This window comes from Equus asinus, chromosome 4, assembly GCF_041296235.1.
Source record: "Equus asinus isolate D_3611 breed Donkey chromosome 4, EquAss-T2T_v2, whole genome shotgun sequence".
Lineage (NCBI taxonomy): Eukaryota > Metazoa > Chordata > Mammalia > Perissodactyla > Equidae > Equus > Equus asinus.
This window is the reverse complement of record NC_091793.1, coordinates 53599008-53624078: the sequence shown is the minus strand read 5'-3', so window position 1 is coordinate 53624078 and position 25071 is coordinate 53599008. Positions and strand designations below refer to the sequence as shown.

General features: G+C 34.8%; 1 protein-coding gene across 1 annotated transcript in view; it reads left to right on the top strand.

Moving 5' to 3' along the window:
- Positions 1-25071, top strand: part of ZDHHC17 (zinc finger DHHC-type palmitoyltransferase 17) — a 92014-nt gene that overhangs the window by 27768 nt on the left and 39175 nt on the right. Inside the window, exons 4-8 of the mRNA XM_014841693.3 lie at positions 7221-7298; positions 7891-8035; positions 13030-13094; positions 13750-13912; positions 20522-20647. Of these exons, the coding sequence (XP_014697179.2) occupies positions 7221-7298; positions 7891-8035; positions 13030-13094; positions 13750-13912; positions 20522-20647 (577 nt within the window). The remainder of the gene's footprint in view (positions 1-7220; positions 7299-7890; positions 8036-13029; positions 13095-13749; positions 13913-20521; positions 20648-25071) is intronic.

Below are 25071 nucleotides of genomic sequence, written 5' to 3'. Positions count from 1 at the left end.
TCATTCTACTCTTTTCTGGCTTCCATTACTATTGAGAAATCAGTCTAAGTATTGTGCTTTTGAAGGCCTTTTGTTTTTTCCTTTTCTGGTTGCTTTAAAAGTCTTTCTTTGTTTCTGGTTTTCTGCTGTTTCATGATGATGTATCTAGGTGTGGATTTCTTTTTATTTGCCTTGAATGAGAATGCAAGGAATTCTTGATTCTGTAGATTGATGTTTTCATCAGTTCTGGAAAAATCTCAGCCATTAGTTCTTCAAATATTGCTTGTACCCTATTCTCTTGCTCTCCTTCTAGAACTCCAGTTAAACCTATGTTTGATGTTTTTATTGTATACTCTGTGTCTTTTATCCTCTTCTGTGTGTACTATCCTTTTGTCTGCTTCCTTCTGGAAACTTATTTTGACCTATCTTCCAGTTAATTTATTTTCTATTTATGTATAATCTGCTAATAAATCTGTTCAGTGCATTCATAATTTTATTTTTTAGTTTTAGAATTCTTATTTTTTTAAACCTGTATTACTTAAATCACTTATTGCTGAAATTTTCAGCTTTTCTTATATATGTGACCATAGTAAATATAATTATTTTAAAATCTGTTTCTGAGAAGACAGCCTTTGGAGTCTGCATGGGTCTGTATCTGTTATGTTGTTCCTTTGCATGGCTGATTTTCTTTGAATATGTGCTAGACATTGTATTGGAAAAATTATTCATTTTTTTAATGATTTGAAGCCTAAGATGAAAAGATTTCCATTTGTTTCTGCTCGGCCCAACTTTGATTCAATTTCATAGCTTTAGATTTTTTGGATCACTCAGCTGAAGTCCAAGCTAGAGCCAGATTTACTTCTGGTTCTTCATTACTTCTATGGCGCAGCTTGTTAGGGTCTCAACCCTTATTGTACTTTTGTCTGCTTACCTCGTCTCTTGGACACTCTTCTGCATCAGCAAATAGTCTCTAGGGCAGTTGGTGCCCAAGTGGTTTTCTAACTCCTTTGGGTTTTAACCCTCTCCTGAATCTTGGCCAGGTAAATGCTCTTAATCTTCTTTGGCTTTGCTTTTTAGGAATTGTTTCTTATATTTCATTGAGCCTTTTCAGTTTTCTTTAATAGGAGGGTTCAAATTATCTAGCCTTCTGCAGCCTTTGTAATTTTTTCAGTTAATATTATTTCAATCAAAATAGTACATAAACAATTTGAAAATCAACTACAGTCATGTGTTGCTTAACGAAAGACTTACATTCTGAGAACTTGATTGTTAGGTGATTTTGTCATTGTGCACACATCATAGAGTGTACTACACAAACCTAGATGGTATAGCCTACTACACACCTAGGCTGTATGGTACTAATCTTATGGACCACCATCATATGTGCCCTCCATATAGGCCCTCCATTGTTGACCTAAACGTCTTTATGTGGCACATGACTGTAGTGCTTAAAGGCTTACAATGGGAAATAGCAGTCCCTCCCCACCTTCTGGGTCCTATACCTCAGAAGTAACTATTTTCAGTACTGGAGCTGTTTTTTTCAGTATTTACTGTTATACTTTATATATTTATACTGCTGCTTTTATCTAGAAAGTTATTTTCTTTACATAAATGATAGCAAACACCTTTCTGCTTTTTCGTTTAATTTATATGTCTTCAAGACTTTTCATGTCAGTACAAATAGAGCTGCATCATTTTTTTAAATGACTGTATAATATTTTGTGGATTTACATATTTAATGATTTCCTTTTGATGGACATGTAGATTGATTCTGGTATTTTTATTATTACAAACAGTGCTATAATTAATATCTTATGCACATACCATTTTGCTTCTGTTCATATATTTCTGTAGAATTCTTAGAAGACAGGTGAACTTTGAATTTTAATAAATATTGCCCACTTTTATGCTGTTTTTTGATTTATCCATTACCATATTTTGACTCTCTGTTTTGGTACAACTAGCTGTCCTAGATCACCTCGCTGCTTCTTCCTCCGTCCTCGGGTACAGTTTTAGTGGAATCACTATGCAAAGCTTACATTGTTACATGTAAATTCTCACTGCTAAGCCCAGAACTGTTCTGTGATTATCTGTCTGTTCTTTCCTGTAGAATTTTGACTTTTAAGTAACAGTTGCTTCATTTTTTTCATTTAATTTTCTATATATTGTACCTCATTCTTCCTGTTCTCTTAGAACTGTAAAACCCCTCTGTATGCACACAGTACCAGATAATTTATCAAGTCCTTTTTTGGAGGAGGGGGATGAACTCATTCCTGATTTCTCTACCTTTCTGCTCTTTAGAGCTACATTACAACCATTGTCTTGAGACTTTCCTTTGACGTCATTCTGGGAAATCCTTTTGCTGCGTTGTTGGTCTCAGTTTCCTGGATCTCGGTTTTTTGTCTCTGTTGGTTTGCTGCCTGGTTTTAGTAGAGCACGTTTTCTGATAGCTTTCTGAAAGAGAGTGCTTAGGAGGTACATATTTGGAAGTCAGTCTCTCTTCTGCCCTTGTTCCTTATTGGTTGTTTGGCTGAGCATAGGCTTATAGGTTAAAAACAGTTTTCTCAGAATTTTGAAGTATTACTTTATTATTTTCTTGCTTCCAGTGTCACAGTTAAGATATGTTTGATCTCATTCTGTTGATCAAAAAATTCACATTTGTCTTGTGTTTAAAAATAAACAAGAAAGGGGCCAGCCCAGTGGTGTAGTGGTTGAGTTTGCATGCTCTGCACTGGTGGCGTGGGGTTCGCTGGTTCGGGTCTCAGGTGTGTACATACACACTGCTCATCAAGCCATGCTGTGGTGGCATCCCACATACAAAATAGAGGAAGATTGGCACAGATGTTAGCTCAGGGAGAATCTTCCTCAAGCAAAACGAGGAAGATTGGCAGTGGATGTTAGCTCAGGACCAGTCTTCCTCGCCAAAAAAAGATAAAAAAAATAAAGAAGGAAGTCTGGAGTGGGAAATACAGGCAAAAAGTCTTGATGCTGCCTGCCTTCAAATTGTTCCAAGCCACTTATGAACTAGTAAGGTTATAGAATAAAGTCAACAATTAGAGAGTGGGTTAATAATCACAGTATCTGTGTGTATATTATATCCTCAGATGGGTAAACTTAATTTGCTAGACTATGTATTGTAAGAAATTACTTTCCTAAAAAACATGGTGAGTAAATGCAGTTTTCAATAAGAAATGGTATTCATAGCCTCAAGATTAATTTTTACTCAGGTCTGGAATTACACCCTACTAAAAGCTACAGTGTGTTACTATTTCATGGACACTGGCAGAAGATGACTCAGGAAGAGACAAAGCTTTTATTATTCATAGCACAACAAATAGCATGGGTATCATTTATACAGGACCCTCTTGCTTCCTAGATCCTGTGGCAGTGGCATGATATGGTCTAGATGGATGCAGCACACACTGTGGGTTTGTGCTGCAGCTTGGGGAATTCGGTGCTTTGACAGTAAGTGGTAAGCAAGCCTGCTGTTTGTCTCCGAGGGAGACATTGCCTCATCGCTCAGGGTAGCTTGAGAGAAACACAGCTCTGAGAAACGGCCTGTGTAAAGAGTGGTCAGGGCCTTGCACTCTTCTCACAGACCCAGCAAGATGCGTGAGGGCGTGAGCGATCCGGGGAGAAGTGTCTCTTCTGACACTTAGGTTCCATCAGGACGTATTAAGGGAACTTACTGCAAATGCAGTAGGTGGGTCACTTTTGTAATGACAATAAGATATAAAGTAAAGTGTAACTTGGAAAAAAGGAGACTTTTACCCTAGCCTGGGATAAGTTTATATTCATAGTGTTTTCAAGGAAAGTGTTTCAACTAGTATTTCACAGCTTTTACTTTAATATAATAAAATAGAAAGGATTCGCTCAGGCTCTTGTCTTCGACAGTCTCCTGTTACCATAAGAGTCTGCATTAACCACAGCTGACAGCGCTTGTAGTCTCTGATTTCAGTTTGATTTCAGGTCAAGGCTCCATTAAAGAGTAGGTGTCTTTATCAAAAATATGGAGCTTCGAATTTTCTGAGAACACACTGTGTATGTGGCTTATTCTTTTTCCCCGGGATCATGTAAGTTTTTTTCTTTATCCCTGACTTTGTGAAAGTTTACATTATTGTGCGTTGATGTGGTTTTTAAAATTTATTTATTTTACATCCAGTTTATGGCCATTAAGTGGCCACTTTTAATCTGGAAACTGGCCTTTTTAGCTCAAGGAAGTATTCTTCATTGTACCTTCAGGAGTGCCTCACTTCCCTTCTCTCTCTTTTTTCTTTCAGGAACTCTTATTTGTCAGATACTGGAACCAACCAGATTGATTCTTTTTCTTATCTTTATTCCAAGTACCTTTTATCTCTGAGTATACCTATTGTATTTTTGGGAAATTTTCTTGATTTATCTTCTAATTCTTCTTTTGCATTTGTAATTGTATTTCTTGCATTTTCAGTTTTCATGCATTCTTTCTTGATCTCTGTCCCCACCCCCACCTTTTTAAAATATTTTGTTCTTATATCGTGGGTATATTATCTTCTCTTATTTTTGGAAGATAGCAATTATAGTTTTTGTTTTGGCGTGTTTTTTGTTTGTGTTTTGGCTTTTTGGTGAGGAAGATTGGCCCTGAGCTAACATCTGTTGCCCTTCTTCCTCTTTTTTTTTGCTTGAGGAAGATTTGCTCTGAACTAACACCTGTGCCAATCTTCCTCTATTCTTTGTATGTGGGATACTGCTACAGCATGGCTTGACGAGTGGTGTGTAGGCCCCTGCCCAGGATCTGAACCCATGAACCCCGGGCTGCCAAAGTGGAGTGCGCAAACCCAACCATTATGCCACTGGGTCAGCCCCTTTGTTTTGTTTTTTAAATTTGTCTTCTCTGTATATGGTCTGTTTATTTTGGGCTGCTTCTGTTTATTTTGGTTTCCTTCCGTATTTGAAGCTTTCCTCAATTATCTGGTCTTATTTGACTATTTATATTTAGGAGAGACATAACAAAGCCGATTGGAAGTTGTGGGACTTGGAACGTTCGCAAAAGGAACCTCTCAAATGTCTTCTAATCTCTTTGTGAGGAGGGGTTGAGCATCTGTCTGGCTGCCAGCTGATCTGGGCAAGGAGAGGGCCTGGGCTTCTTGTTGTTGAGCATGTGAACTTTCATTGAATTGGATGTTTTCAGTACAGTGTCTCTCATGGTTCTCTGGTTTAGCTTCCAGAGTCTTGGACTTGTCTGGTAGAGGTGCCTGAGTACACCTTTGGAAGATGCTGAATGGTTGAGTGTGAAAATCAACGTGAGCCTGAGGCTGAAGCCGGGAATTACCACCATTCAGTTTGAAGTTTAGGAACGAAGAATGATCCTGAACTTTAAGAGTTTGAATTATTACTGCAATAATATTACAAATTTGAGTAGTCACATTTTAAGATTTAACATTACAGTGCACGAAGAATGCTTTGTCTAGTACTGTCTGCTGCTTGATTGCTTCCGTGTCATGAAAATGCCTATTTGTGATGCTAAATAAATACTCACTGTCAGTGAGAATAGAAGTTAGAAAACAATAATTCTTTGGCCACTTATATTGACTTTCAACCAATGTTTCTGTTTACAATTCAGCTTCTTATTACTTTCTTTGGAGGTGACAGTTGCCTTTAATTCCTTAGCCTTTCCAGGGTTTATGGTGTATTCTGGTTTGCTTCACATTGGTGTCCTCTTGGAGACATTGCTTCTCATCTTTCAAATACTTGTTGGTGTTTCCTGTTCACTGATGGTCCCTGCTGAAAACCTAGGGGTCCTTAGTACCCACAAGAACATTCCTCGATGATAACCTTCTTGTAGTGCCGCAAGGAGGCGTGAGTTCACAGAGAAGAAGTATACGATCTTCTCACAAGGGTCTTAAGCTACAAAGAATAACATGTTATAAAAGTACAATCCAGGAGTTTACAATAAAAAGATGATAGAAGTTATTCTTTTTTAGCATGAAGCAAAGAGTTTCCCTATCCTTGTTAAAAAAACAGTTATACTTTAGAACTAGTTTGGAAATCACTCATTGCCATAGCCCTGGCAAGGATTTGAAATCTGAGTGAAAATAACTCTCAGGAATAGATAGATTGACTATAGAGAAGTTAATAACATTGCTTTAAAAAACATCCCAGTTGGAATTTTTAAGAAAATATTTTCTATCAAAGCTGTTCTTTGGCTGAGCTATACTTAACTTTGGTCTCAAAAAACCACTTTCAATTATTATATAATGTCTACTAGGTACCTTAAGAAACAATTTAGGAATAGTTAAATCTTTGTGTTCAGATTATTGTCTGATATTTTAGACTGGAAATATTTTGTTTAGTTACTTCAAACTATTTTACATGATACAGTGGGCCTTTCATTACATAATGCTTTAAAAGCACCAATTTAACAAATATTTATATAAAGCAGAAAACTTCTGAGTCAAGCATTACAGTATAAATATATTAAATGTTTAGAACTATGTACATTAAAGAGTGAATGCATTGGTGATCTAAAGCACTGACCACTTGCAGCAGTTTAAGAGCCTCAGTGGAATACGTGCGTTAAGCATTTGACATCACATACCTTGAAATCCTTTATGTTCAAGACTCATTGCACTGATCAGTCCCAGAGCACACATTATAATGCGCAGCTAGATCCTGTTCATTTCAGAGAGTATCAAGCTGTTGTGACATCAATATATTAAGCAATGAGGTTGCTCTTTTTAGAGCAAGACAGCTTTAAAGGCATAATAAATAAGCATCATAAAGAACCTGTATGTTATACTTAACTATTTATAAAATTCTTTCACATATATTGTTTGATTTAATCTACAGTAATCTTCTGAGGAAAGTAAAGCTTAAAAAGCTGAACTTTTACCCATGGTAGACTAACTTTCTGGCCTATTCTACAACTATTCTAATTCCAAGATGCCATCTGCTGCTGCTCTCTGATCCACATTTTAGTGATTTTCTAACTGCCTTCTTCTTTATATGGTTGCTATTTGGCATTGCTATTCTTTTTTGTAACTTAAAAAAATTATTTTCCTTTTACTTCTGAAAGAGAGTGTGATGTGTTTGATTATAAAATTCTGCTAAATATATTTTTAAAACTATCACAAGAGATTGTTTATCATCAAAGGCATAAACTAGCATGAGATCTAAAATGGAAAACATTTTTTCTTTATTTTTCACATAATTTCTTAAAACTGAAAACAGAAGTTGTCTAAATTATTTAAAATTTTGTCTTATAGATACTATATTTCGAAAGGTGCTATTGTGGATCAACTTGGAGGAGACCTAAATTCGACTCCATTGCACTGGGCCACAAGGTTTAAATTGCTTCTGAATTATTTTTCCTTTGGTTCCTTTATTAGTCTATAACTAAGCAACTTTTTTTTTAATAATATGCTAAAATGAATGAGAACTTATTATGTCAATAGTTAATATCAATAATGTACTAATGTATTGCTGATCAGTGTTACCTTGTTACCTGCATTGGAAGCAAACCTATTGTCCAAAGTGTTCTTAGGAAATTAACCATGCTGATATTAATCCAGTTAGTTATAAGATTAGGTTAAACTTTAGATTTGTAAATGTAATCCTTTTGCACATATATATATTTACAATTAAAGAAGTTTCCCCATTCATGGGACAATTAAGATCATATTGGAATAGGATTAATAGAATAAAGTAACTATTTATTACATATTTAAAGAAACTATAATTTTCAAAGACTGTTATGCCAGTCAAGACTTATGAACCATAAAATCCTAAATGTATTGACATATACTTATATTAAAACAACTTTAAAAATATTTGTGTAATCTTTTCCACCATTACCCTATCTAAAAAAAGATCTTTCCAGAGGATCCTGTTTCAAATAACTTTATATATTTAAGTGTTTATTCTTTTATGTTTTAGACAAGGCCATCTATCTATGGTTGTGCAACTAATGAAATATGGTGCAGATCCTTCATTAATTGATGGAGAAGGATGTAGCTGTATTCATCTGGCTGCTCAGTTTGGACATACCTCAATTGTTGCTTATCTCATAGCAAAAGGACAGGTAAAAAAATCACAATGATGTGGATTTTAATCAGATGTTCTTCATAGTTTAAATGCCTAATATCATTGGTGTTACAACTGTAACAACCTGGTGAAATTTAAATAGTGCTTTCTGATGGATGAAGAGAATAAGTAAATATATAGTTAGTTTGATATTTAATGTAGTTAACATAAAAATAAGAAAGACAATGATGAACCAGGTAATGATCCATTAAGTTGGGTTTTTTATTTCCAAGAGTGGTAGAGATGAATCTCAGAAAGGGAGAAAATTTAAAATGGTATCTATTTTTTTCCTTAAGTATGTCTTTTGAATATATCATCTGAATTCATTTAAACTTTTTAAAAGATATTGCTGGTTATTTTATGTATTAAGTGCCTCTCTAAGGGGATAAATTCTTTAAGATTGGTTTCTCAGTTTCTGCTGTATAAAATAATGCTACTGCCTACATGTCAGAAACTTCTCATGATTTAAGTGGTTCTTTCTGATTTTCCTTGAGTATGTAGTGACTGTAATCACATCAGTATTATCACTTTATGTCTAGCATGGTTTGCAATAAATGTATTTGTTAAAAGTAACGTCACAGCTTTACTTCCATGTGTTTTCTCTGGTTATACTTAGACAGTGCTTTTATAGCTAATGATCTCATCGTAAGAGTAAGACAAATGATTTTAATTCCTTGCTATTAACAATTGTTATTTTAATTTAAAATTCTGTGCTGATTTATAATTTGAATAGTACTTATTTTATGAATCCTTTAAGGTATTTATTGTTGGCGGTGCCAGGCAATCACAGTTGTGTATTGCACGTTATGACTTAGGAAAAGAGGCATAAACTAGTTAAGTTAATTTCTGGAAGGGGAATTTATTATCTATTACTCTGTTAACAGACTACTAAAATCTAATGGCTTTGGAACAACACCAGCCATTTATTAGATATCGCAACTCTGGGCTTGGCTGGGTGGTTCTTATCCTTGTGATACTATCTGGGGGCTGTAGTCAGCTGGGGGCTCGACTGAGCTGGAGAATGGCTCACTCACGTACCTTGTACCTGGATAGGAATGGCTAAAAGTTTGGGCTCAACGGGGATACTAGGACAGCTTGGCCTCTCTTTTTCTCCAGGCAGTCCCAGAACTTCTTCTCAACAGTACGCCTCCACGTGGTCTCTCCAGCAAGGGAACTAGCCTTCTCACATGGTGGCTCAGAGCTCCCCAAAAGAACCAAAGCAGAGGCTGTCTGCCTTTTTTTGTCTTAGACCTTGATCTGGCACAGCAACATTTCTGCTCCATTCTGTCAGTTAAAGCAAGTAACAGGGCCAGCCCATGTTCACTGCGGGAAACCAAGGATGGGAATACCAGGAGGTGAGGTTTATTGGGGGCCATCTTTAGAGACCAAGTGCCACGGGGGATTATCTTTTTCTTCCACAGTTTCTTCTAGACTGGGGTTGGAAGCATTCGATGGTGCTGTAGCACATGACAGTGTCTTTAGTGGCCTTCTCTATTGCAGATATGAATTTACGCACACTCACTTGTCTTCTTAGAGTTTTTAACGAGGTAGGAAAAGTACTGTAAATTTTTGAATCTTTTTGTTAGCTTATTCACTTTGGAGTTTGGGTGTTTTAGTAATCTTTTTACCCTGGTATAGTATGTAGGCTATAAAATTCTGAAAGGGTAGTGCTTTCTGTCTGTCACAGTATCTTTTGTACAATAAATGCATGATGATGATAATGTCTGACAAATAATTTTCTTTTTCATGAGTAAATTTTTTTGTTTATAAAAGTAACACGTGCTTATTGTAGAATATTCAAACATAATAGAAGAATATGACTTAGAAATGAAATCCCACCTCCCCCTTTCCCCTCGCCCCCAATTGAGATCACTTCCTTTAGCACTTTAGTATGTGTTTTTCCAGAACTTTTTCCACGTATACACTAATATATTGTAAAAGAAAACCTCTCTAATGTACATTACATCATCCTTCAAATGGGGTCCAGAGTCCTTCTCTGGCCATGTGTGGTAGTCCAGGTACCACTCGAGCTCATCCTCTGTTGTCTACCCTCCCTCCCTCCGCTGTAGTCACACCAGTCTTCTTGCTGTTCATTGAACAGCTCTGCTAGACTGTTGTCTTAGGTAGGGCCTTTGTGCTTCTCTTCTCTTCTGCTCGGTAAATCCTTTCTTCAGACGGTCACACAGTTTTCACTCTTCCTCTCTCTTACTTCAATCAGGTGTTTGCTCAAGTTTTATTAGTTCTGATTAGTTCCCAATGATAAGCAATAATAAAATTAGTATATTTTAATTTTTTCTTTCTCTTCTCTGTCTTTCACTGACTTTAGTCAATAATATTGTTTTTCTTAGTGTTAACTTTGTTCTGATAAATATAACTGCATTTCTATTACTTTTCAGCTTTAAATAATATCCTTTGACTCATAGCTATTACACATTAGGCACTTATCATACTTTCTTTTCAACCTTCTTTTTCTATTTTTTCCCCATTTTTTGTTAATTGTATCAATTTTACATTCTTAGGGCATATAACATTTCCATTCAGTTTGTTGTTCTGTTCTTCACAATTGTTTCGTTTTAGTTATACTGTTAAATATATTCAGTGCTCACTACCGATTCTTTTGGATGAGTTTCAGGGGAAAATGCTAAGTTATGGAGCCCTGTTGATCATGGAGTTCCCATAAGCTTTTGATCTGGGCTTGGTTAATTCTTCCTAATAGAGAATACCCATACATCCAGGCTGAACTTTGAAAAGAAGTACCAAGTTTTAAATTCTGACCCAAAGAGAGAAAAGGTTGAATTTCATTTTTCTTTTAGTACTCTTGAGATTTGGCATAACTTTACATTTTTTATTCTATTTATTGATATTTTTAAGACTATCACTTTTTTAAAAGGATGTGAAAAGAGTCACAACTAAGAAGGAAGAAGAAACTTAAACATAAGAATTTACATCTTTGTTTTAATTGGACATTAAATTTAGTTGAGCTTTCTTGAAACCAGGACAGTGAAGAAAGTAAAATAAGTTACAGTACTTCACTCTCATTGAAGAAACAAGGAAGTTTGTCATTTCTTCAGAGAAGATTTTTTAAAAGATTTTAATTGAAAAAAAGTCAATGTGTATATTGGAAATATTGAGTGAGGTTACATATGTTGCCAACAAAACTTAAACTAAATCCAGAAATGGATTTGTAATGGCTAAGACATAACATTGGATTACGATGTTCATGATGAAGGACTAAAACTAATGACGTCCGAGAATATGTGTCCTAGTTTGAATGATGTAGTGGTTCTCAGCTTATTTCCTGCCTCAGTACGCTTGGATAGTGTTTGCAATTGAGACATCTTCCCCTCAGTAATAGTGGCTCGCAGAGAGCTGCTGCATAGAAATAGGAGGTATTTTATAGTGTATGCGCTCTATCTCTGTCCTCCCTCCATTGACTGGTAAGTTAGATCACACAACTTGGATTAGAATTGCTGGCGCATTGTAATTCAGGAATGGAAGATGGGGAAGGGAAGAAGAGGAAACTGAATATTTATTGAATATCTCTTATACCTGAACTGCTTTGCTCACATAATTCCATTTAATCATCACAAGGGTCTTATGAAGCCATTATGTGTATTCACATTTTAGATGAGGAAGCTGAGACTCAGATAATTAAAGTAATTTTGCCAGTCTTTTAGCTATTAAGGGGTGGAGATAGGAATTCCAAACCATGTCTGTCTTACTCTAAAGCCCAAGCCTTTCCCAAGCCTAGAACAACAGACAGATAAACATGTCTTTTCATATAACAAATGGTTTTTGATCATCTGCTCTGCCGGCAATGAGAAAACAAAGATGAATTTAATATAATTTTGATCCTCAAAGAACTCCTCATCTAGTTAATGAGGTAGATGCCTCAGACGTATGGGGTAATCAGTCTGAATTGGAGCCGGGTAAAAGTAGGATTTTAGGGAAGTGAAACTGATAGAATCCCTGATCCATCACAGTGTCTTGAGTGGAAATTTAGATAACTAAGGAAGAGTTTTGGTTGAATAGATGGTAGTTTTAATTCTCATTTGCTAAAAAAAGCTAAGCGAAAGGGGGGAAAGAGTACTAAGGAAAGCAGAACGTTGGGTAGGAGAGGAAAAGTAATCCTGGTTTACTATGTAATTGCTGGGAATAGTATTCATATATATTTATAATAATGTAAATACCAAATATTTGTAGAACCAGAGTAGATGTCTTGAAAGGACAGAATAGGAAAGGTGCATATTTTGATGGGGCAGGGAGAGGAAAGAGAGAAATTCTCATTTTGCATACTGAGGAGTCTCAAAAGATAATGCCTACAACTGAAAAATCAGAAAGTAGTAATTCATCCTATTTTAAGATATGGAGGTAAATGCCAAAATAATGAGATAAAAAAGGTGAAAATGGTGGGGAGTAGGAGAATTGCTTTATCAGCTTGCTTTTTCACCACATACTTTGCAGAATCATTTAACTCTAAAAATGTGCATGCATGACGATTAAGTAAAAGGCAAACAGACTTTTTTGAGTTCATTAAAATGATAGGTCTTTTTATTCTTTATTTTGAAATGCCTAGGAATGAACAGTTTTATTATTTCTTCCTATCATGAATTAGTATAAATAAGTTTTTCAGAGACTTAAATCATTTGACCTGTCGTTTGTGGCTGAAAGATGAAGAATAGGTCAAGATCTTTAAATGCAAAACATTGAAAGGCTGTTTAAAGTATCTTAAAAGGGAAAACTATAAATATACGTTAATTAAATATATATTTACTATATATGTCAAATATTTATATACATAGTAAATAAAATATTTAGTGACAATAAATAGTTTTATTTTAAAGTTAAGAAAGAAAAACTTTCATAAATCACCCTTGATTGAGTAGTGTTATATTGACTTCTCCTGTGATGTGTAAATTAGATTTTTCCAAGTAAATTTGGTAGGAACTTAGCAATTTTTACTGCCTGACTTTTTTCTTTTTACTCTATCAGGATGTAGATATGATGGATCAGAATGGAATGACACCTTTAATGTGGGCAGCTTATAGAACACATAAGTATGTAACCATTATAAAATACTTATTCAGATCATTTTCAACATTAATCAAATGTAAAATAAGTGATGAGGAAAAGCAATTAATATTCTACTTCTAATATTTAAAATTTTTATTATGAGTATATGGTATATAACATAAATAACCTTTTTGGATGTTTGTGTCTCTTTGCTTACCTTTACCTTGGTAATTGTAGTATCTTTAATCTGTTCCTCTTTTAACAATTTCCACGAATGGGAGATGTTATCATCTCTTTAAAGAGTAATTTTTTCATGTAATTTGCATGTTTGCAAGTTTAATATATTAATAAGTTGCCTTAAATCATTTTTGGAACAATCCAGATTTAAATTAAAAAATTTAATTTGTTTAATTATATAGATATTAAATGATATTAATCCCTAGATCAAAAATTAAAATTGTCCAGACCAAGAATGCTCCCCCTTGGAGCTATGTTACTTTATATGGTGTTGCACATTCTTAATACTTCCTATCTGAATGTTCTCTCATTACCAATTGTAAAGTTGTTGAGTATAGGTTAGAATAGAAATGTTCAAAGATGGAATGCATATGCAGCCACAATCAGTTTAGTATCTGTAATGATTTCTATAATTGAAATTAGGGTTGTTGTTGTTGTTTGTTTTTTTTTTTTCCTTTTCAGTGTGGATCCAACTAGATTGCTTTTAACATTCAATGTTTCAGTTAACCTTGGTGACAAGTATCACAAAAACACTGCTCTGCATTGGGCAGTACTAGCAGGGAATACCACAGTCATTAGTCTTCTTCTGGAAGCTGGAGCTAATGTTGATGCCCAGAATATCAAGGTAAAAATAACCCAGATTGATATGCTATGTGAAATGTGGCTACTAAGATGTGAATTCCTCAATAAAACATAGATTTTTTTCATAGACTGTCAAAGATGGAAGAAATGTGTTATTTAAGCTCAGCACTTTGCTTCCATGCAAGAATTTATTTTGAAAGATTGGTTTATTTACTTCATCTTTTACTATTCAAGTAGTTTTAAGATTTTAGTGGCCTTTTCATTACTGAATTCCTATGGACTTTTGGAAATTAAATTATATAATCTGTGTTTTCGTAGCTGAAGGGAATAGTGTTTTCTGGTTTCTTTAAGAAGACCACTACAGAGAATCACAAGTTTGTAGTTAAACCACATTATGCACAATAACTTTAGTGATTCTTTGACTTGGTCATTTGTTGTCTTATTTTTTTAAAGATCAGGACCTTTAAATTTGATGAACACCTTTATGATGTTTATAGGAGAACCCCTCTCCCTCAAATGCTGGACTAATCCAGGAAAAGTATACACTGAGAGCAAAGCACAGTTAGCACTTATACTCTGAGTATTTAGAAATTTGTAGACATTTATGAATACCTGCAAGAAAATTCTGTTGGTGGTCTTAAATTTTGGTTAACTATGCTTATTTTTAAGCTTCAAGATCCACAACATCTTTCAGCAGCAGTCTCTTTCTGTGAAATGACTTTAAACTTTTAAACATCCTTTAATAATGTACATTCATAAATAAGTTTGTGCCCATTGACAAATGTTCTTTAATTTTAACTATAAATCATATTTTCTGAGTCATATTTCTTAAATTTCTAAAGGATATGTGCTAATTAAATATGAAAGGGATTTGAACCACATAGTAATCTGAAATGGCAATCAAAAAGTAGGTTATCTCCTGCTGGATCAGGGCATCTATTTATGTTCCAATGAATAGTTTATCTCTATTTGATTACTCTAAGAAGAGAAGGTTATACTACTAAAATAAGATAACTTAGACTAGTTATATGGAGCCTAATTTAGTTAGGATTTTAACCAGTTTTTAGAAATGAGTCTAATTTAAAATATTTTTTCAAAGTAAATATCAAATATCTTACTGGAAACTGTAAGAAATTGAGAAAACCGTTTCTTTTCTTTCTTTCTTTTTTTTTTAAGGAAGATTAGCCTTGAGCTAACATCTGCTGCTAATCCTCCTCTTTTTGCTGAGGAAGAGTGGCCCCGAGATAACATCCATGCCCAGCTTCCTCTACTTTATATGTGGGATGCCTACCACAGCATGGCTTGCCAAGCAGTGCCATGACCACACCCAGGATCCGAACTGGCGAACCCTGGGCCGCCAAAGTGGAATGTGTGCACTTAACTGCTGTGCCACCGGGCTGGTCCCTCTTTTTTTTGTTTTTTTTTTTTTAAATTTGAAGTCTTCTTGTCCCTATCCAAAGTAATCAGAATGATCTAGTATCTGCCAGTAAACATACAGAAAGAGTAAAGTCAACGTACTATAGTACCTGACACCTAATGGGCACTCTAAATATTTGTGGACTGACTGAATGACAATTTGTGTAATCCTGAGCCTTACATCTAAGCTAGTTTTCATGACTCTGCTAGAATAACTCTCTGCCACTTCTGAAACTATAAAGGGAAATTTTTCCTTTTCCAAATGTTTTTAACTAGGAAGCTCTGAAGAGTTCATAACACTGATTAGTAAATTAGACTGACCCCAAGGATAAGAAAGGAGGAGTTTGACTAAACCTGACCAGTATCCCCATAAGAAACAATTAGTGAGATTACCTTATGTTTTGTTATCTGAATTGCTTAGGTTACTTTTCTTCTCTTTGATACCAGACAGCCGTTCCTAAAGTGTTCATGCCCCAGGAGTACATTTCAGGATAACTTAGTGTTATGTCATTGCAAAGATAGAGCCTGTTTCACTATGGCAAATGGTGAGTCTCCATGGACTCTGCCAAGAGCCATATCAGTATATTGAAATTACAGGAATACCAAAGAATTATGATAGGATGACTACACAGTTCTGGTCTTTGAAACTAGTAGTGTATATTTTTAGAGCATTTAAAAAATACTGTTTTCTATCCATATAAAATTGTGGATAACTTCTCTTTGATTATGATCTTTAAATATTTGAGTTGTGTAATTTGTAAATTTAACATCTTTTCAAATAAAAGTAGCTTCTGGAGTGACATTATTATGCTTTTTAATTAATTTTTTTAAATTGAGATGTAATTGGCATACAACATTCCACTGGCTTCAGGTGTACAACATAATGATCAACACCTATACACATCATGAAATGACCACCACAAGTCTAGTCAACATTCGTCATGCTACACAGTCACAAAATGTTCTTTTTTTCTTGTGATGAGAGCCCTCAAGATTTACTCTCTTAGCAGCTTTCAGATATGCCGTGCAGGGTTGTTAACGGTAGTTGCCATGCTGTACATTACATCCCCATGACTTATGTATTTTATAAGCCCAGCCGCCAACCCCCTCCTCCCCCGGGAAACCACCAGTCTGTTCTCTGTATCTATGAGCTTGGTTTGTTTTTCTGTTTTTTTTTTTTTTAAGATTCCACATATAAGTGAGGTCATATAGTTTTTATCTTTCTGTCTGACTTATTTGGAGAGGCATTATTTTTAAAGAAAATAAAGTGTAACAGGTTGCTTCAGTTGCTCAGGGAACATTTATACTTTCAGAGTAAAAATAGTCTTTTTATCTACACTGGTGAAAAAGTAGGTTTTTGTTTTAAAATGGTCTTTTTATGTAATTAAAAAGATGAAATAGTATCAATGCGTTTTCTGCTAGAATCTGGCACTCCTAATATGCTGGAGTCCAGTCACCACCTTCTGATGGAAACCTTTTATTCATTCATTCAGCACATTTGTTCAGTGCTGGGAAGTCATGGTGTTTAAGACAGATGCAGTCCTTATTCTCTCACCGCTTAGGTTGTATTGAGGAAATAAACAATAAGTAAATTAAACACACACAGACAAACGTGGTAGACTGAGGAGGGCTGAGGAGGCCACATCACGTGAGAGGTGAGAGTGATTTGTGAATGCCTTTGAGGAGATGACATTGCTTTGAGACTTGTTGGCTGAGAAGGGATCAGTTAATGCAAAGATTTGTGGGGAAAAAACTTCCCATGTAGAGGAACCTGCAGATGCAAGGCCCAAGGCCAGGAATAAGCTCGCCATGTTAGAGGTTCAGAAATGACAGCCTGGACCAAGTGCAGCGAGCAGGGGGTTGAAGTCACTGAGAATGGCAGTTGCCAGGTCATGCAAGGCCACAGTAAGGAGTTTTAATTGTATTTTCAGTCATGAGAAACAATTGGAAGGATTTTATGTCGCCTGGTTATATAATCTTTGTGTTTTAAATATTTTTACAAGATTGCTTTGGTTGCTGTGTGGAGAATGCTTTGAAGAATTAAGAAAATGGAAGGGGCAGATGAAGATCAGTTGGCTGTTGCAATAAATCAGACAAGTGATGATGTTAGTTTATCTGTGATTGTGGGAGTAGAGATGGAGAGGAATGAATGGATTTGGAAATGATAGAGTAGAAATGAAAAGGTAGTGTAGATGTGAGGGTGGAAGAAAACAACCTTGATCACCTAAGTTTGGATTTTAATAACTGAATGTCTTGTGATGTATATTGAGGTTATGAAGACAGAAGGAAAAAGATTTTTGGGGGGTAAACGTGATAGGAATTGGTTCTGTTTTAGTCATATGTAATTTGAGTCACATATCATTTTAGCTATGTGGAATGTCAAGCTAATTAAGTAAACTTAAATTGCTACGAATTTTGAAAGGGAAAAATTCATTAATTAAAAAAAACCCCTAGATTCTTTGTCAAATGGAAAAACATTTTTTATTTTAGGTCTTAAGAGAGTCTGATTGATAATCACAAATTATAACAAAAAGATGTAGCCTACAAATCTGGATATAGCTTTAACAGCTACTAAAAGTTACATTCTCCAAAGAATATGAAAAATTATACTTTGTGTTATAATAGTTACATAATTATTAGTTGATCCTGTTTCTTCTAAAATAGCTATTTCCTAAATAAGATTAGGCTTAAGTTTCTTAGAAATCTATCTTTATATTAACTAGATGTTTACTCTTGTGAATTAGTTATTTGAGTAAGGAATTCAATTCTTTTAATATATAAACAAATGATTCTTTTATCAAAATAAGATAGAACTTATTTTGGAGACAAGTAATATTAAATGCTAGATAACTTTAAAATGGGTATTTTGATCCTTAGATGGATCAGGAATGGCCATATACCATAGCTTAGAGGTTCTTAATCTGGGACCCACCAGTGAAATTTGGTTAGAGGGTGGGTTCGTGGACCCCTGAAATTGTTATAAAAATGTTACATGTATTACAACTTTCCTGGGGAGAGGGTCAGTGGCTTCATCAGATATGACTCAAAGAACCATGGCCCTAGATAATAGTTATATAGAATAAACTCAAATTTTGTTAAGTAAGAACAGTTGGGGAGAAAAAGTGATTTGGGATACTAAGAATTAACAAAAAAATACACATACGGTCATCCCTTTTTATGGTAGTGTCACATTTTTGAATTTTTAAAAAATAATATTTTGCCCCCTTGCACATGTTTTTGGTTATATAGATAAATTTAGGTGAATTGAGTTTTGGGGAAACAATCTCTGAGTGCTGCCCAAGCATTTATGAATTTTTCTTTCTAAAATTGTCAAATGACATAATTTTTAACTTGTGCAGAATGTAAAATTACTGAGCTTTGTTAATTAATATATTGAAAGACTCACATGGTTTCTTGAAATGAGGTAAGAAGCTGTTTTCAGAAAGTAGTTTTCATTACTTCTTAAGTACCTGACCTAGATGGTCTCCAAGGAAGAATTTTCCTTAGTTTTAATAATGAAATTCAACCTTCCTTAGGCAAAAAGTGATCTTCCACCCTCTACCTTCCATTATGTTTATCTCCCCAAACCCTTGAAGAATTTCTTTTATTCCCAGTTACATGGTCTATAACTACTCCATGATACTTGTTGTTAACGCTGCTGTTGTTATCGTTTACCATTTTGGCTGACACATGGAGTGATCCAATATAGACTTGATTCAGAACCCTGGGTTTAGTATATTTTTTCAAATTAATTGCTTGTTTATTTTACCAGCTGAATAAAAGAGCTATACAAAAGTAGTCAGATGACTAGAAGAGTAGTTGCAAGATTTCTTAAAGCTCCCTCCATCTTTTTGTCTAGGCGATCCTTAGGTGTCACTGGCCCTCTAGTGGAAGGGATGCTCAGCTGGACCGAGGCAACTGCAGGATATTCTCTGGGCGTTGTTACCCAAGGGATTGCTTTTATTCAGGTAATCTTTATAGTTTGGATTAATTAGCTGGTTCTGACAATTTAGGTAATAGAATTTTTGAATAGGTAAGGAGATATTTTAAGGTAAATATCCCTTTTTGTGGAAGACTTATTACCAAGATTAGCCCATTCCTTGTTAAATACGATTGATCTTTTTATTAAAGGATTGGTTGGGCTTTTTGTTGTTATTGTCGTGTTGTTATAGTTGTTACTATTGGTGGTTGTGGTGTGTTTATTTTGCTTCTTTTTCAGTGTGTTTTTTAAAAAATAAATTGTACTCTAGTTAAATAATCATCCCTCATAAATAAGGCACCCCAAGTCTCCTTATTACTTTATTTTCATTCAGTTTTTTAAAATACAATTTCAGTGTTTTTTTTCTTTTTTCTAAAGTGGTTTTGAATATTCATCTATACATGCTTGAAATTTTGGCAAACAAAATTTTGAATTTCACTTTTCTGTTTAAAGAAGTAATAAATAGTGGAGAATTTTAAATAGAATAGAAATGTAGGTATCTGACTAATTTACGAAAGGAGAAATAAGATTTTAAATTAATAAAGACAAAAAGAAGCATAGATCCAGAATTGGGATTGCTTATTTCTTGTTTCTTACTTCTTTTAAAACATTTTAGTTCTATTCACTTACACTATTTGGCATTCTTTTTCTTGAGGTTAAGCTACAAGTCTATAACTTGAGTTTCACTATTTTTTGTTATTGCTCTTATTCTCTTTGAAAATTTCTGGATGGGTGGATGAATTTAAGACGATCAAGAATGCAGGTCTTGTAGAAGTAGAATTTGACTTTTCTTTTTCTTCTCAAGCCTCTTCTTCAGACTTGTCATAACTGAAATTAAACTGAGAGATTTCTGGCAATTTGATATTATAGCAAGATGTTTTGTGGCGATAGCTATTACTAATGAAACCCTTAAAGAATATGAAATATCTGATAAACTTAGTGATAGCCTCTGATCCAGCAGGTGCTAAAATACCTACTTTTTGATTTACTCTCTAAATCAAAACGCCAGCAGAAGTAGAATCTGTTGAAGACGTTGGGTGATACATTTTCTGATTGTACCTTGAATGGGAAAGCATAATCAGTAACATGTGATTATTTAGATTCTTTTAGTAATTGACTTTGCCCAATGTAAAAACTATGTTAATGGATGAATAGTGTAGTCAGTTTATTTTTATGGAAGTGCTTTAAAAGTTACTAACTAAAATATTCTGCTTTTTCTTCATTTTTAATGTGAATTTCTTCTGCTTATTTTATCAGGGTGAATCAGCACTTGATTTGGCAAAGCAGAGAAAAAATGTGTGGATGATCAACCATTTGCAAGAGGCAAGGCAAGCAAAAGGATATGACAATCCATCTTTCCTTAGAAAGCTGAAGGCTGATAAGGTAAATTTATGACTGAAGATTTTCAATAGATAGTCTTTTTAAGCTAGATTCATAGGCATACTTTCTTAGCATGAGTATTTACAGCCTTTAATTTTGACATTGGCCAGTGTAATTTTTAAAATACCATTTCATCTAGGATAAAATGAAAGGAGATAGCAAAGTTTCTCAGGGCTCTGCCTACATGGTTGATGGACTGTTCATATTATCTGATAAATAGGAAAGCTGTCTAAGTCTCCATAGGCCACTAACATAAATGTTAGTTTGTTAATTCAGCTGGCCTTCTTTAAGTAATAGAGACATCATAAAAGTTTTTCCTGTTTAAGTGCATTTTTTAGTATGGTAATAAATTGTGAAAAGTCTTAGTCCTAATACATATCTTTTTTAACGACTCAACTCTCGCTCTAATTAATTTAAACTTTCCATTCTTATGTGATGTGTTGTAACATTTTTTAGAGAGAGAAACGTATATTCTTTACTTCTCTATAGAAAGTCTGTTTTAGATCTTCCACATACCTTCAATTTTAAACTATTGGTTCAGTTGCCCGATTTTAATAATATGATACCAAAACTAAGAAAATTTCTGCCAAAGAGGAGTATATATTTCTTTCCTTATAAAAGGAAAAATTAGCTGACCCACAATTTCTTTATATAACTAATTGACAAGATATTTGCTAACTTGTCAATAATCACAACTTGAATGGCATTAAGCCTTGAGTACCATCTTATGTATGTCTTATTCAGGGTGTTCTAGTGGTAATACTGTTTGTTTAAAGTTAAGATTGATCTGCCTGTTAGAACAAAATGACAAGTTTTGGATAAAGGGAAGCACACTTGAAAGCATACCTCACTTATTTGTGGGAGTTCAGACTTCCTTAGTAAGCTGAAAAGTCCATTGGTCCATTACTTAGACATCAAAAGAGTTAGATTTATGATTTATAATCTTGCCTATTTTCAGTCTGTTAGTTGAGAATAATGAGTAGTTTTTGCATGTCGTGATAACTCTCTCATTTCACTATTAAATATAATACAAAAAATGATTTATTATTTATTTACTTTGATGTTGCTCTGTTCTCTAGGGTTTTTTTGCTCCAGTTTTGCTCAACAGAGTGAAAAATGGCTAATGTCTCATAATGATGAGCCTAGTAATAAAAGTGTCTTATATTACTTTGGAAAGTCCCATAATCTTTATGCTTTCATTTTGTTTAGTGTAAATATTCTAAAGATTTTTTAAATATATATAGTCAGGTGAAAATGACTTTGTAAATTTTAAATGTTTATTAATATATAAAGTTACTTATTATAGAAATAATGAGCTATATATGTGTTTAGGTGATTTCTTTTGAAAAAGAGAGCTTCATTAAAAAGTTTAGCACAATTTTATTGACATTTGTGTATTATTGTGATCAGTTCGGAAGTTGAGTACCCCCTGCACTTTATTTCTTGGGGTTTTTTTTTTTTTTGCATTAGTAACTTTAAATATAATATGTTTTTTAAAAAGGTTACTAGATAAAAATATATGATGGTTGGGGATTTTGTGACGTTAAGTATTTTTAATTATGAAGACTGTTGTTCTCTTTTCATTTCACGTTAGAAAAATTTAAATCATGTAGGTGACTTGATTTGCTAGTGTGAAGTATGTTCTTTATTTAAACCTAGGTAAGAAATCAATGATAGCTAGGTCACAATAGTATTTTACTAAAAAATAAGTCATCCCAAAATGGAAAGAATATATTTTTGGACAGTGCTAGTAGCTAATGAGATATGGAGGAAATCTTGATTTAGAAAACTGTTTTTAAAGCTCTTAGATTTTTCGAGGTTAGAAGATTTTAGACAGATTTATGGTTAAATGAGTTTACTTCTGTAATAATAAGTTAGAGGGAAATCTCTAAATTAGTATTTCTTAATATTTAAAAACCCATGATCCCTTTTGTTAACCGTGGAAGTCTCACATATCTTCCTCTTTAATGTTTATTGATTATGTGAAAATAAATCTGGGAGGATGGAGTAGATGTACTTTTCCCTATTCCTCCCTGCTCAGTAAAACTGCAAAATCTGGACATTATGTACAAACAAATGTAAGAAGACTCTGGAAGATGGAGAGAAGAAAGCAGAGCAGCCAGGGAGCTCAGGACCTAAAGAATGGCATGGTGGTGGTTTCCCTGCATTCTCTTTTTTCGCCTCATGTATCCCAGAAGAGGAGCTGACAAATTCAACAAGCCAGAATCACAAATGGGTGCAGACGGAAGAGGCCCCAACGAAAGCCTGCTCTTTAGCCCAAGGACCGCAAAAGAGGCAGCTTAGCAAGATAGAAACTTTTAGAAAATAACTTTCTACTGCAGCTGAACACTACAGAAAAAACTGTGGGGGCCTCCCCTCCTGCCCCGACTCACCCTAGTAAAGGCGTAACTTTTACCGTTACCAGGCTGTAGTAAAGTGCCCCAACTTCTCTTCTGGGGTGGTGTCAGAGAAGGTCGGGTAGAGAGTTGAAAATTTCATCCTCACTGATTGTTGAGGTCCCGTAGCCTGCTGTATCAGTGGAGACCACACAGGAAACAGTAATGTGGCACTCCTGACCCTCCCAGCCAGGGAGATATCAGTAGAGGTATAGTGGAGAGCTGGAAGTCCCACCTTTGCCTAACAGTATTGGGATGCCCTCCTCAGGTGTCAGTGGAGGTCAGCTTGGGATCCTGGACTACCACCCTACCTGGCAGTAATGAGAAGATGCCTCACTCCTCTCCCCTTGCCAAACTACATCAGAGGAATCCTTCTAAAATGAAAAATTTAAATAAGATCCAGTATCTCATAATACCCCAGATGTCTAGGTTTTGAACGAAAATTGCTCATCACACCAAGAACCAAGAAGATCCGAAACGGGCCGGCCCGGTGGCACAGTGGTTAAGTGCGCACGTTGTGCTTCTCATCGGCCCGGGTTTCACCGGTTCGGATCCTGGGTGCGGACATGGCGCTGCTTGGCAAAAGCCATGCTGTGGTAGGTGTCCCATGTATAAAGTAGAGGAAGATGGGCACGGATGTTAGCTCAGGGCCAGTCTTCCTCAGCAAAAAGAGGAGGATTGGCAGCAGGTGTTAGCTCAGGGGTAATCTTCCTCAAAAAAAAAAAAGAATACCAATGACGTGATGACAGAGATGTTAGAATTATCTGACTGATTTTAAAGCAGCCATCATAAAAAGGCTTCAGTGAGTAGTTATGAACATGCTTGAAAAGAAATAAAGAAATGGAAATATAGAAAAAATACAAAGAAGAACCAAATGGAAATTTTAAAACTGGAAAATTACAATAACCAAAATAAAAAAAACTCAATGGATGGACTCAACAGCAGAATAGAGGGGACAGAGGAAAAAATCAGTAACCTTGAAGAGAGGACAATAAATATTACCCATTTTGAAAAACTAGAGGCAATAATCTGAAAAAAATAAAATGAACAGAGCCTCAGGGACCTGTGGTTATAACAGAATATCTAATGTTAATACAATTGGAGTCGCAGAAGAAGAAGAGAAAGAGGGTGGGGTTGAAAAAGTTCTCAAGGATACAATGGCCAAAAAAATCCCCGAATTTGGCAAAAGACAAACCTATAGATTAAGAAGTGGAAGGAAGGCTAAACAGAATAAACTCAAAGAAATCTTCACTGAACATGGGGTCAAACTTCTGGAAACTAAAACCCAAAAAATAAAAATCCTGAAATCCCCTTATAAATGGGGCTAAAACGATTCAAATGATAGTGGATTTCTCATCAGAAACCAAAGAGGCCAGAAGGAACTGGCACATTTTCCAAGAGCTGGATGGAAAGAACTGTCAACCCAGAATCCTATACCCGGTGAAAGTATGTGTCAGAAGTGACGGAGAAATCAGCACATTCTTAGATAAAGGAAAACTAAGAGAATTTGTCACCAGCAGACCTACCCTAAAAGAATGTCTAAGAGAATTTCTTTAACCAGAGAGGAAATGATGAAAAAAAGAATCTTGGAACATAACATCAGGGTAGGCAAAATTATGGGTAAATATGGTAAACTTTCCTTCTCATCTTATGTCTTCCAAATTATGCTTGACAGTTGAAGCAGAAATTATAGTGCTGTCTGATGTGGCTCTAAATGTATGTAGAGAACATATTTGAGACAATTTGCAGTATAAACCAGGGAGGGCAGAGGGACATAAAGGGAGGTAAGGTTTCCTCACTTCACAGGAACTGGTAAAATCAATGACACGAGTACATTGTGGTAAATTATATTTATATAATGTAATACTTAGAGTAACCACTAAAAAAGCTATAGAAATAGATATACTCAAAAACACTATAGATAAACCAAAACAGAATTCTAAAAGACTTCCCAGTAACCCACAAGAAGGCAGGAAAAAGGAAATGGAGAAACATACAGAGAACAAATAGAAAACAAAATACAAAATTATA